Source organism: Squalius cephalus (genome assembly GCF_949319135.1).
Source record: "Squalius cephalus genome assembly, chromosome: 4".
In the NCBI taxonomy this organism is placed as follows: domain Eukaryota; kingdom Metazoa; phylum Chordata; class Actinopteri; order Cypriniformes; family Leuciscidae; genus Squalius; species Squalius cephalus.
The window spans coordinates 42,109,621-42,122,733 of record NC_137125.1 but is presented as its reverse complement, the minus strand read 5'-3'; the positions used below and the strand labels follow the sequence as shown (position 1 = coordinate 42,122,733).

Here is a 13,113-nt window from a genome sequence, read left to right as displayed (position 1 = left end):
CAATAGATCAAGGTTTTTTACTCGTTTTACTTTGTGTGTCATCTAAAATGTCCATCACACATACCATTTAACTTTTGCTCCTTCCTCAGACACTTCACACTCCAGTTCAATTCTCTCGTTCACTGTGGTTTTTACGGGCTCCAGCTCTTTCATTATGTTCACAGGCAGTTCTATAGGAGGACCAAAGGAGACCAGGATTACATCATCAAACACTGGCAGACAGTCATTATTGTCATTATTGATCAATTCCATCACAGTTAACTTCAAGTATGAAATAGGCTGGTGGGTGGATGTACCTTTCACAAACAGTTCAGTGGTGCACTTCTCGTCTCCTGCAGTGACTGAGTAAGCAGCGTCATCGCTCATCTGACAGTTGTTAATAACCATTATTCTTTGAGTGCCTTTATGCTCAAAGATATACCTGCACAGTCAATTCATTAGTTACTGAAAGATAACATTTCAAAGGCTAATTTTACTTTACATTCTTAACTTAGCATATAACAGTTCCGAAGTGGAACATCATTTATGGCTTGATCAGTTAAATATTGACAGCAGGATTGTCAAGAAAAATATTTATTTATTTATTGCAGTTATTTATTTATTTATTCATTTTGTCTTTTAGTCATTCATATTCAGTTAGTCTTTTGCTATCTCTTTTATTAATCCTATTGAATTCCACTATTGAAAGTCTACGATAGGAAAGAGAAAGCAGAACTAATTGATATTATACAGCAGTTAGTTCTGTTCCTTTAATTTCAGATACACAAAGGTTGATCCTGTTGAAAGTGTTTTCGTTGGCAGAGAAAAAATAGACAAAATAACTGTCCATGTGGTGTGTGTCAGTTGTGTGTGTGCTGATATTCAGTACAGCAGCACTCTTGCTTGTGTGATAGCTCAATCATTCCATTGAACATATGCAATATATTATACATACAACATGGAACTTAAACCATCAGAATTGATCCATACAGCAGAAATGGGGTCACTCCTTTGGTTCAGATATACAAGACAGTTTTGAGGAATGGCTGACTTACTTTCTATTACTTTGTGGTGAATAGAGGAGCCAGAGCAGCCGGAGCACAGGATGGAGTAGGTGGAAGTGGAGGTTATAGGATACAGGTGGGATCACCATTGCATAACAGACAGAAAGGATAGATAGACATCATGCCTACTGTAGATCAAACAGGACTGGAAGAGCTATTAGTATTACAGTTATATAGAGAGAGAAGAAGAAAAAGAGATTCCCCCAAAAAGCAGGGAATCCCTGGGATGACCATCATTGAAGATAAGCAACCAGAAAACTGCATGGACCACCCAAATGGCTTTAATTGAATTGCTTTTACAAAGAAAAGTGGGTTGATATACGCTGCCATAATTTGTTTAGAAAAGAAGATTTCAACAAAAAATGCATATAACAGCATTTTATAGTTCTATATCATTGTCTTTTACAATTATTAACTAATTAAGCAACATAAATACCATTATATAAACTATACACTTGCGTTCATGTACTTCTTGCAGAAGTTGAAAGCTGTTTAGCATTTTTTTTTTTAAATAACTAATAAACAGACTAATATTTTTTCTAGTGGAATATGTGCAAAAATGTATTATGCCAAATAGCTTAATCGGTGCAGTGAAAAATATAAAAATATAAATAAAATATTTATAATACAAATATAATAAGATGATCTGTTTTATTTAAAAAAATAACTATTGTACAATATTACTATAAAACATTTCTGCATATCATAAGAGATAAATATGCATTTAATGTAAAATTCAGGTAGCTTTTGCAACTCTATTAAAGTCCTGTGAGGGTGGTGGTGCCTTTTTCCTGTTGTTAATTTCTCATTGTACACTACATTTAAAACTTCAAATGTAGCTCAAGAGCTTCACATTGGCCTTCACTCACATAACGTCCTTTAAACATTTCTGGAAGTTATCGTAAGGCACAGATTAATGTTTTAAGAACGTTGTGTGTTTGCCCGCTGGGTATGAAATGCTGATGGATCACTTGTGTGTGTGTGTATAGCAAAGTGTGTTTCTGCATCCCCTGTGACCAACAAGCCAAAGAACACAATAAATGAAGGGTCTTTAAACAGGTTGGCATTTACAGAGGGTTTCATATGAGCGTGTTCCTGAATGTAGTTGTAAAAAAAGAGCGTGTAAGAATAGGAGGCGACATACTTTGGAGTTGGGCGGATCTCTTGTCCGTTCTTGTACCATTTTAACTCCACAGTTGGGTCAGCAAGGTCCACAATTAACCGGATCTTTCCGCCTTTGTCCGCCTGATATGCAGGATCCAGTCTCTTGGCAAATGCTGCAGTGGAAAATGAATGCTGATGAATAACAGTGTTTCAAGTGAAGAAATTGGCTCGGTGGCATTTTCAAAAGAAACCATTTAAACAGTTAGTTCACCCAAAAATGTAAATTCTGTCGAACTCGTAAGACTCTCGTTCATCTTCGGAACACAAATGAAGATATTTTAAATGAAATTGAGAGATTTCTGTCCCTTCATTGACAGTCTACGAAACTAGAAAGCATTCGCTTATATTTGAATAAAAGCCTAAATTCAATCTGTTCATCATATAAAGTGGCCGAGTCTCTTCAGAAAATTTGGACTAAACCGCTCAATTCAAATGGATTAGTTTTACAATCTCTCATCTCTCATATTTATATGAACGTGTTTTTCACAATTTTCATAATAAAAAATATCTTCATTTGTGTTCCAGAGATGAACGAAAGTCTTATGAGTTTGGAACGACATGAATAAATGATGACAGAAGTTTCATTTTTGGGTGAACTATCCCTTTAACAATATATCTGAACTGAACACTGCACATTGTCAATCTAACAAAGGTTAAATTAGCACCTTCACTCTTTTTCTCTTCCTTTTTGGTTTTCTTCAGTCTTTTCAGCAGGCCTCTGAGATCGGTGATGCCATACGTAAAAGCAATCTTCTCATATTCATCAGGTCGGGCGTTCTTCAAAATCTCCCACACGTCCACATCAGGAGTTTCCTCTTGCTTGTGCTCCCTGACATCACAGAGCAGTAAGACAGTATGAGGTCAGAGGTCATGGCTAGGGCTCTCTGAACATGTGTTGAGGAACCAGATCGGGATGTTCCACTACTATCCTCCTTATAGTTCCTCAAGACATGTCACACAAAGAGATGGGCTGGAAAATCTCTGCTATGTCATTGGTAACCTGTTACAGGGAGAGATGCCTCACTAGTTTTTAGCTACACGGTGGATCACATGATCAAGGAAGGGATGGTACTGTTTATGATTGGGGACACGAATTTAGTGAGAAGCTATTACTAAATAATTTCACTATGATTGGAAAGGATAAGTGATCAAGTCAAGTCAGTGAAAAGGGGAACATTGGGTTATCATGTGGTTAACACATGATCGTGCTCATGATGGATGTACAAACCAAATCATTTACTAAAAATGTAACATTTGATTCAATGTATTATAATGAAAATTATATTAGGAAAATTTATAATTAGAGCTGTCAATGTAAAATTAATTTGGCGCAGACCTCAGAATGCGTTATTAAAAGTTTATCTGTTTCAACTTGATGTGGCATAAAGACCAGCAAAGTAAATAGACCAACAACAAAAAATTATGAACATCATTTCCTAAATAGCCAATTATTTTAAATTGTTGGTCCATTTGATAAAAGTAAATAGACCAACATTTAAAATATGCAGAAAGAACATTATTATTGAGATTATGATGATAGACAGACAGACAGACAGATAGATAGATAGATAGATAGATAGATAGATAGATAGATAGATAGATAGATAGATAGATAGATAGATAGATAGATAGATAGATAGATAGATAGATAGATAGATAGATAGATAGATAGATAGATAGATGGATAGACAGACAGATATATAGATAGACAGACAGACAGACAGACAGATAGATAGATAGATAGATAGATAGATAGACAGATAGACAGATAGACAGATAGATAGATAGATAGATAGATAGATAGATAGATAGATAGATAGATAGATAGATAGATAAATAGATAGATAGATAGATATGAATTAATCGACAGCCCTAATTATAATCCTTATAATTCATTAATAGTAATCTGTTGACTCTGTCCTGTAGTTTAAACTGTACCCATCTCTTTGTAGAAGTCCTATCTAAACGCATCTGTCAGTTGTTTTCTTTTATATTAGGGTTAGAAGTCAGGGTTTATTAGGAGTGAATATTGTTGTTATACATGATCACAGTCGTTAAACATGATCAGGGTTAAATTAGTAATCATCAGCTTTTGTCATTCAGCCCTCTTCTTACACAGACATTTCCCTGAATGTCCGGAGGTAACATGATTATTTTCATGTGTTTAATGTGTGTTTCAACAAGTCTGCAGTTGCTCAGGCAAGTATTAAGAACAGCGAAGAGTTGCAGTTGCGTGTCTTGTTTCTCGAGTATAAACAAAGATTACATTAACAAAAGTAGCGATAACACTATTTCACAGCTTCATGTAGAAGTGTTCCACCAACAACTCGTAAATGAGTGGAAAACGTGCCCTTTTCGTCAGGTTCTGAATACTAAAGGTTTGTTTCCATCATTGCTGAGTGTTGCTGAATCTTTAATGAATGCTGTCTTTAAATAAAGTGTTACCAGACTACAGTAGGCCAACACTCTTGCTTATACAGTTCCTGTTCAGGTCATGCTTGGGAAGCTAAAGGATTATAATACTTACCAGTGATAACGTCTAATCGTTTAATTACCTACGATACTAACCTGCCGTGTCTGAATGCGTGAGGAAGAAAAAAAGACAAGCCAAGATAATTTTCAAACTTTTTTCTCTATTATGCAGGAGTTTAACTTCTGCTATTTAGCTAACAACAAAATACTAAAGCAAAACCTCACAAAAAAAAAAAAGGCAAAACTCCAAAAATAAGTTTTGTGTGATTGATGATATTTTGTCTGATTCCAGTATTTCCTTTATGTTGGCTACAAAATACACTTGCACCTAATTATATGCCAAAATGTGTATTAATAATAACAATAAATGGCACATAAATATTGTTTTCCACATTACAGGATGGTTAAGGGCAGAGTGGTTGCTTTGTCGCAGTGAATGACATGAAGAAATCTTTTTAGGATTGTGAAAATATATTGTTGGATTTTAACAACAGTGTAAAAGAAGGATTGAAGAAAAAGTCACCCCTGTCAGGGCATCAGGAAAAAAATGCAAAAAAAAAAAAAGAAAGAAAGAAAGAATTGGTCCCCTGTGGGGACCACACTGGAGTTCTCACCTATGTTTGAGAAGCCCACTAAAGTCAAGCTCGCCTGCATCGTCCTGGCCTTCACTGCTGTTGTTCACAAGAGATTAATGGAAATTGAATCAGAAAAGTCACAAACATCAGAATCAAACAATGCTAAAAGAACAACGCAAGAGCCTGCAATCTCTGCATCCAAACGAATGCAGGATTGAGGTGCACACAATAACCTTTCGCTTGGCGGCCGAGTACCAAAGCACTGGCGTTGGGCGAACTGATTTGTGCACAAACTACCAAGGGTGTTCTCATGACAGATTCTCCCAATGTTACTTTGGGAGAACAGTATGAGCTTGGATAGTTTGCGTTGCTTTCTGACACATTGTTGGGGTGGAAGTTCCCAGTGCAAGCGTTGGACAAGTTCAACACATTGGTTTGGTTGGTTTGGTCGACGGGTTGATTTGGTGGTAAATATATTTGAAAAAATGGTTAACTGAGAACTTTCTGGTAACCCAGCCCGTCATCAAACCATGTTTATACATCGGTTTGTTGAGGATTACTGGAACAGAAGTCCTGTTTTAATTGATTAAACATTCACAGAGAAGATGTCACTGTAATGCATCATTTATGTTGGAAAAGAATATTTTATGTTTTTGAAAGCCTATTGTAACATATCATTTATATATACTGTATATTGTAAATAATTGAAATATAATTTTATTTGATATATCACTAATATATTTTACCTTCATATATTCACTACCAAGAATTTAGATATGTTATACTGACATAAAGTAACATTATAGTTATTTTATATTTTATTATGATTAATTACAATACTTACTAAACCACACTTTTTAAAAACATTTTGCTGAACATTTCTATATATTTCTCTTTAAAAATGATTTTGGGGGAGGATGGTCCCCCTTTACCTTCTTTTGAAAGCTGAGCGAATATCAATGCTCTGAGAACCCTCAGGGATTTCTGAGAAGAAGAAAAAAAGAAAAAAATGGATGAAATACGATAAAGGGTTAAAATGTACACTAAAAGTTTGAGGTCTGTAAGATTTTTTTTATGTTTTTGAAAGACGTCTCTAATGCCCACCAAGGCTGCATTTATTTGATTAGTAAAAACAGTAATATTGTGAAATATTATAACAATTTAAAATAACTGTTTTAATTTAAATAAATTCCTGTGATGGCAAAGCTGAATTTTCTGCATCATTACTCCAGTCTTTAGTGTCACATGACCCTTCAGAAATAATTCTAATATGCTGATTTGCTGCTCAAGAAACATTTCTTTTGTTTATCAATGTTGAAAATAGTTGTTGCTGACAATTTTTTGTGTGTGAAATCATTGATACATCGTTTTCAGGATTCTTCGATGAATAGAAAGTTCTAAAGAACATAATTTATTTGAAATAGAAATCTTTTTTTAACTTTACAAATATCTCTACTGTGACTTTTGGACCATTTTGACGTGTCCTTGCTGAATAAAAGTTTTTCTTCCAGAAAAACTTAAAAAATCGTAATGACCCAAACTTGGTAGTGCATGTGTCTTTGTAAGTGTTTGTTGTGTTCAATCAGAAAACAAACCTTTGACCTCCAGGTCAAAAGAGCAGCTATCAAATTTGTCTTTGTAGGTGACCTCACATCTGTAATTCCCTGCATAGTTCTCCTTCGCCTTAATGATGTGCATCTCAAAGGTGTGAATCTACAGGGAAAAACAATGCCAAATATTGCTTAAAGAATAGGAAAGTTATGCAAATGCTTCTTTACAATACGTTGGTTGAGCGGGATCACCTTGGAAAAGCGATCAAAAGATTCTTTAAGCTGAAGGTGCTTCCCAGTCTTGCTAGCCAGATCCATCCACTTGCCCTTGAACCACTTAATGGTTGGTTTACGAAGCAAGTCTTTGGCCTCCACTTTAGCAACGAAGGTGATGTCTCCACCTTTCAAACAACAAATTAAAACATACTGCAGTTGTGTTTGTTGAATAAACATTGCGAGATCCTAAAGAAGAGCTTAAAGCGCCTCTATTGTGCTATTCTAAAAGTTCCTAATTTAGTTTTGGAGGTCTCCTACAATAGGTTTACATGCATCCAAGGTCAAAAAACACCTAGAATATACATTGCACATCACCTCATTTCTAAAAGAGTCTGAAAACGGTTCGTTCGATGACACAGTCTCTCTAAACCCCTCCTTTCCGAGAGCCTGCTTTTCTCTGATTTGCTTTGGAAGTGCATGCAATGTGGATTTGCTTTCACAGCCAAGAAAACAGCATCTTCTCGACATGTTGAAAACACAACACAAACTCTTCCAGGCCTCAGCTAGTGTTTGAGGCAGGCATTATGCAAGAATCGGTTCTTTCTCCTGGGAGAAAAAAACTAAATTTTTCGTAAGACGTTGAACTTTGAAACTTTGCAGACCTTCAACATTCACAAACATTTATGCAACACTCTACATGAAAAAAGCATAATGGGGCACTTTAAGAATGAACGGGAACCGTTACAAAGCTGCATTTACTGACCTACATTGATGGAGCCACCCTGGGGCTTTTCAATCAACAGAGTCGAGAGCGGTGGAGTATCAATCTGTTTGTCAATGTCCTCAGGAGGCTGTCCATCCCCCAGAGACCACACTGATCATTTAGGAGAAAGAACACACTTATCCCACTTATACATTTTTGATAGCTTTATAATAACTTTCATATTATGTGTAAAACTTTTTAGATAATTAAGTAGTGCAAATTGAAATATTAATATTAATTCCCATCTATATTTCTATTCAAATATATTCATATTTTTAAATGACTTAATGAAAGTTATTATAAAGTGTTTTAAATCCATATATATCTTGCAATCGTCCAACTGACACACATAATACCCAACAAACACACAGTGACACATCGTCATCACACATTGCTGCCACAAAGCAACATGGAAAGCATAAAGACACTGAACAATGACCTTTAAGAGGGAAAAGAGAGAATCAGTTAACATATGTAAATATACATTGCATTGCAAAATCATTGCGGGAAATATTCTGATTGCTCAATGAGATTTCACAGATTTTTTTTTTAGTCATGATCAATGAGATTAAATATAGTATAAATAAAAAACGAACTGTGCCGTTCATTTTCCCATGGAGTATGAAAAAGCAGATGATCTCCAAAACCCTTTCAAGATGGGGTTTGGGATTATTAGCGCTTTTTTTACATTAGTTTAAAAAGAAGTTTACCGGTCCCATTTGGCTGTCCACTGTGGGGAAATGAGGCAGTGAAAGCGTCTTATGATGCTTTGACTAGACCTATTTCGGCCTTTGTTTCCGGTTTCTAGGGATCCGTTAAAGTAGTTATAGAATTACCTGAGTCTTTTCTCCCCCTGGTTGACTCAGGGTCGCTATCATCTAAACAGAGACAGAGAGAAATTTACAGCACATTATAAGAAATTGTACTGTAAAGTCCATTGCGGCCAGCACACTGTAACACACAATTGCACATATAAAACATGAACTGAAAGCAGGAACAGATTGTTAATGTCATGCGCCATTCCGTACATGTTCAAATGTCTTTTCAGGAATCATTGTGCTTGACTGCAATTAAAAATATTTGTATATTTACATACGACTATTAGTTTTTAATTTGCAATTACAGTTATATCTTTAATTTTATTATAAAATATATTTTAGTAATGCATTATGGCGTAAGAAATATGTTTTATGGTGAATTTCCACTTATGTTGCAACGGTGCACTGGAAGTAAATGTAAATTCACAGGGCAATGATCTCTATCTGCTATAAGTAACCTCATTAATCCTGAACCTGTTTGCTCAAATGAATAGATTCACATATAATCTAAAAATAAACCCCTGGATCAAGAGTAATGAGGGCATTAATTAATAAAAGACTCTTACTAGGAAGGTCAATAGAAAGTTTCTTGGGTGTGCTGCCATTCTCTGTGAAAGAAAACAAAATATTATTCATTATGAATATCTGTTTCACCAAGGTAAGGGTTGTTTATCGGCCTAAAATAGAGACAATTTTCAATTTAATACAATGTTGCATACTTTGACAGATTTAGCTTTTTTTTATAATAAATTTTCCTTTTGAATTAGCTTTTTCTTTGACTTTACTTAAAACATCATTAAAATATTGTATTATATGCAAAAACTTTATGTTTGCACAAACATAGTATTATGTCAGAAATCAGACATGATCAGATGTCTACTCTTCCTTTATATAGATATGATTATATTTTATATAAAGGGTCTAAATGCTTGTATAGGAGTCAGGCAAAAATCCCAAACATTAAGTGCATCTGTTTTTGCATACATGCGTTCCTTTGCTAAATCTATTTAGCGCAGCCTTTAGCTTGTTTTATCACTGACATGTTCATAGCGACAACATTAGTAAAGAACAACAGTGATTTGATGAAGATGGGTCATCATGGCTACCAACCTGCTGGAGGTGGAGGTGATGGGGTGCTGGCGGTGACATCATCATCTTTATCTGAAATAAAGGTGTGATTGACACATACACCCACCTATCACTGAACTCCATTTCCAGCCGTAGACCAAACACAGCATGCATTTGCACAGTCAAACATGAACTATAAATTCACCATGAACCCGCTTACAAATAAAAGATGGAATGCTGGCAATGTTTACATGTGTTTTTGACAAGAATGAGATGAATGTCATGTGACTATGTTGCAGTTGTGTAAACGTGTGTGAGGATGAAGTGCGATAAAAGACAGAAGCAATATGTATGCCATGCAGGCTATGGCAACACATGTGGATGGAAGGAAGTGGTTATATTTTGGCTTTGCTGAAACCCATTAGCATTATTTTGCAATACACATAAACTATTGCAGAAGATTCATTTTGTTGCAGCAGGAACAGATTTAATCTTCAGCAACTTGTCTGCACTTAAATACTTGAAAAAGCCACATAATTAAAGCTTCAGAGAAAACACAGTGATGCTCAAAAGTACATACACACATCTCCACACAAAATGCACATCGACTGATATACTTCTCTGTGTCTTCCATTGGCATACCTTTCAAAGGGGTAACTATTGTCTTAGGAGACTTCTTCAGTGAAGGTGCTGATCAGTATAAATTCAAATGTTAGAGGACACACAAATACATTTAGACTACTTATAAACTGGATTACAATGTCTTAGTCTGGACTTTTCTTACTCTTTTGGACTTGCTCTGGGATTTACATCACACACATGCACGCTAAAGGTCACATATCTTACAGGCACTGTCAGTACAGAGCTTAAAGGACTACAGAAAGGGGAATTAAATGTAACATTTGCAACCTAAAGTTGTAAGGAAAAAAAAGGATCTTTGAAAATATTTTGATGTGAAGGACTTTCCTGTGCAGGTTAAAGTGAGAGAAAACTTTGAGTCTTTGCATGCTAGTGAGAGATCTGGTTTACTCTAGGAACACCTGGGTCAAAACATGTGGTGCCGTTATAACATTATTACAGATCTGTCTATATCAGATTTTTAAAGATTTATTTATTTATTTTGAAATGGACAATGTCGATTATTCAACATCCAAATAGATGAAAATGTACCCAAGTTAGCCAAAGGCTAATTTTCATCGGCAGTCCCCTAGCCTGATGTTATTAGACAGGAAACTAAAACAAATCGTAGATATTTAGACTTATTTAGACAAATATATATCAGCAAAACAAAATATGATGGAAAATGCTAATGGTTACATGAAGTTTAATGCTTGTATTGCTATCAGTGATTATGAAAGTTTTGCTTGAAATCAATTTTTCTTCCCACATGTACTTGACCTGGATCGTATTAAACTCGCAGTGTTGGGGAGACGGTAACTATAATCTTACTCACTACAATCGTTTAGCATTGTAACAGTAGCTTAACTATTTTTTTTCCAGCAAGAATTGATGTAGTGCAAGTAGAAGAAATAAAAAATTTTTTCCAAATAAATGCAGCCGTGGTGAGCATAAGAGATTTCTTTCAAAAACATAAAATCTTACCAACCCCAACCATGTTTAAAACTATTACTGTTTTTAACATTAGTGTATATATATATATAAAAAAAAATAAAAATAAAAAAAATAAAAAAAAAATATATATATATATATATATATATATATATATATATATATATATATATATATATATATACAATACATTGTGTATTTATATTTAAAATGAGAAAAAATTAAGATGTAAAAAAAAAACAGTGTTTGTACAGTAAATATATTTGTTTAAAAAATGGTTCAAATGAATGAAGACTTAAAAAAAGCTGTTTTCTTGGAGTGGGTTGTCTTAATATTTAAAAGTCACATGATCAGATGAACATCATCCATCTTATCTCAATCATGGCTGAATGTGAACAGAGCATTCACTACAATAATGGTCAGTTTTTAAAAAACATTGAAATACCGCTATGTTTTCAAGCAAGTTAAATGTTGTTGCCCAATTGCAATCCTCATTGTTTTTATGTACCGTGTAGCTTCCCCAACACTGACAACTTGTTATTGGAGTTTTACTCTTAGTAATACTCACCAGGAACTTTTGAGGTGCTGGGCTCCGCTTCTTTTACCTCAGTCACCTCGACAAGCTTCTCAGCCCGTGTTGGCTCTGGCTCATTGTGCCCATTCTCTACAGGCTCTGTCACTATTGGCCTTGTGTCTGTGACCTCACCCTCTACTGGCTCTATTTCAGTCACCACAATTATAATGGGTTGTGGCTGTGGAGCCTCAGCAGCAGGTATGGGTACGGCTGCCTCTGGTTCTGTGACAGTCACTATGACCTCTGTGTCTTTGGTTGCCACTTTAGCCTCTGTACAGCAAACACAGCCAGGCTAGAGCAGCAAGACTTCAGGAAGCCAACTTCAACCCAGCTGATTACACATGCACACTCTCATATAGATGTAGAGTAACTAAACTGGTCAATTAAGTGCAAAAATAAGTCAAATATGTGTTTTAATATACATATTTATTTATATGAAATGTTATGCTAATAATATCTTTAAGGATTTTTTTCAGGTCCATTTGAATTTAGTCAGATCTAGTCACTGTACATCTATGAAACTGTAAATCCCAAAAAGAAGCAAAGTACTTCCAACTCTGCAAGCATCTGTACACTTGTGCAAGATTAAAAACAATTCAAATCTCTATTTGTTATTCTCATACACAAAAGGTTGCAGATGTTTTAGTATATATTTATTTAAAATATATAATTTAGTAATATAATATATAGGCCTAAATATTACTATGCAAATTATATTTACATTTTTTTAAATATCCATATATTTGTACACACCAACTACAGCCATAACGAGAATTTAGCATTTCTAATGCAGTCAGCTTTATTTTGAAAGCACAATAAACAGTTGATGCCTACACAGATCAATCATCTTTCTGTGGGTGTCATTTGCTTCTTTTCATATACTATACCTTCACATCAAACTTCTCCATATACAGATGTGCATTTACTCAAGAAAATCCTGTCATCCATAAACCAGAACAGGCATTAGTACTGACGCAGGTGTGGGTTAAGGTGTGTGGACCACCGTAGTGTTCGCTTGAACCTTTTGGGCCATGAGGTGTGTGTGTTTACCGTAGTTTGTACCGTATGTGAGATGATTTACCTGAACTGTTGTGGTCACAAAGTGATAATTTGGTGGAAATCACAGTGCCGCAAACACAAACACTCTCACACACGTGTGGTAAGAGTGCCGTGGGTGAAACTGAGAAGCGAAAGAAAGCAAAGGGGGGGATTTGGTTGAACACCTACCTTTTGGTGTGATCTCAACCGAGTTCTCAGAAGGGGCGTCACCAGAGACTGGGGCAACATTCTCTGAGTATGTG

At 35.2% G+C, this 13,113-nt stretch overlaps 1 protein-coding gene across 8 annotated transcripts in view; it reads right to left on the bottom strand.

The window, feature by feature from the left end:
• Positions 1–13,113, bottom strand: part of mybpc1 (myosin binding protein C1) — a 35,910-nt gene that overhangs the window by 14,546 nt on the left and 8,251 nt on the right. For 2 of the 8 annotated variants that reach the window (XM_079869721.1, XM_079869717.1), the window contains exons 3-17: positions 13,040–13,102; positions 11,807–12,082; positions 10,312–10,359; positions 9,712–9,762; positions 9,168–9,209; positions 8,620–8,661; positions 7,784–7,894; positions 7,057–7,205; positions 6,850–6,967; positions 6,187–6,238; positions 5,294–5,350; positions 2,873–3,036; positions 2,188–2,320; positions 297–421; positions 65–170 (exon numbers count right to left, since the gene is read on the bottom strand). In XM_079869721.1, the coding sequence (XP_079725847.1) occupies positions 65–170; positions 297–421; positions 2,188–2,320; positions 2,873–3,036; positions 5,294–5,350; positions 6,187–6,238; positions 6,850–6,967; positions 7,057–7,205; positions 7,784–7,894; positions 8,620–8,661; positions 9,168–9,209; positions 9,712–9,762; positions 10,312–10,359; positions 11,807–12,082; positions 13,040–13,102 (1,537 nt within the window). The remainder of the gene's footprint in view (positions 1–64; positions 171–296; positions 422–2,187; positions 2,321–2,872; positions 3,037–5,293; positions 5,351–6,186; positions 6,239–6,849; positions 6,968–7,056; positions 7,206–7,783; positions 7,895–8,619; positions 8,662–9,167; positions 9,210–9,711; positions 9,763–10,311; positions 10,360–11,806; positions 12,083–13,039; positions 13,103–13,113) is intronic. The other 6 variants (XM_079869720.1, XM_079869719.1, XM_079869718.1 and 3 more) reach the window with 6 other exon arrangements.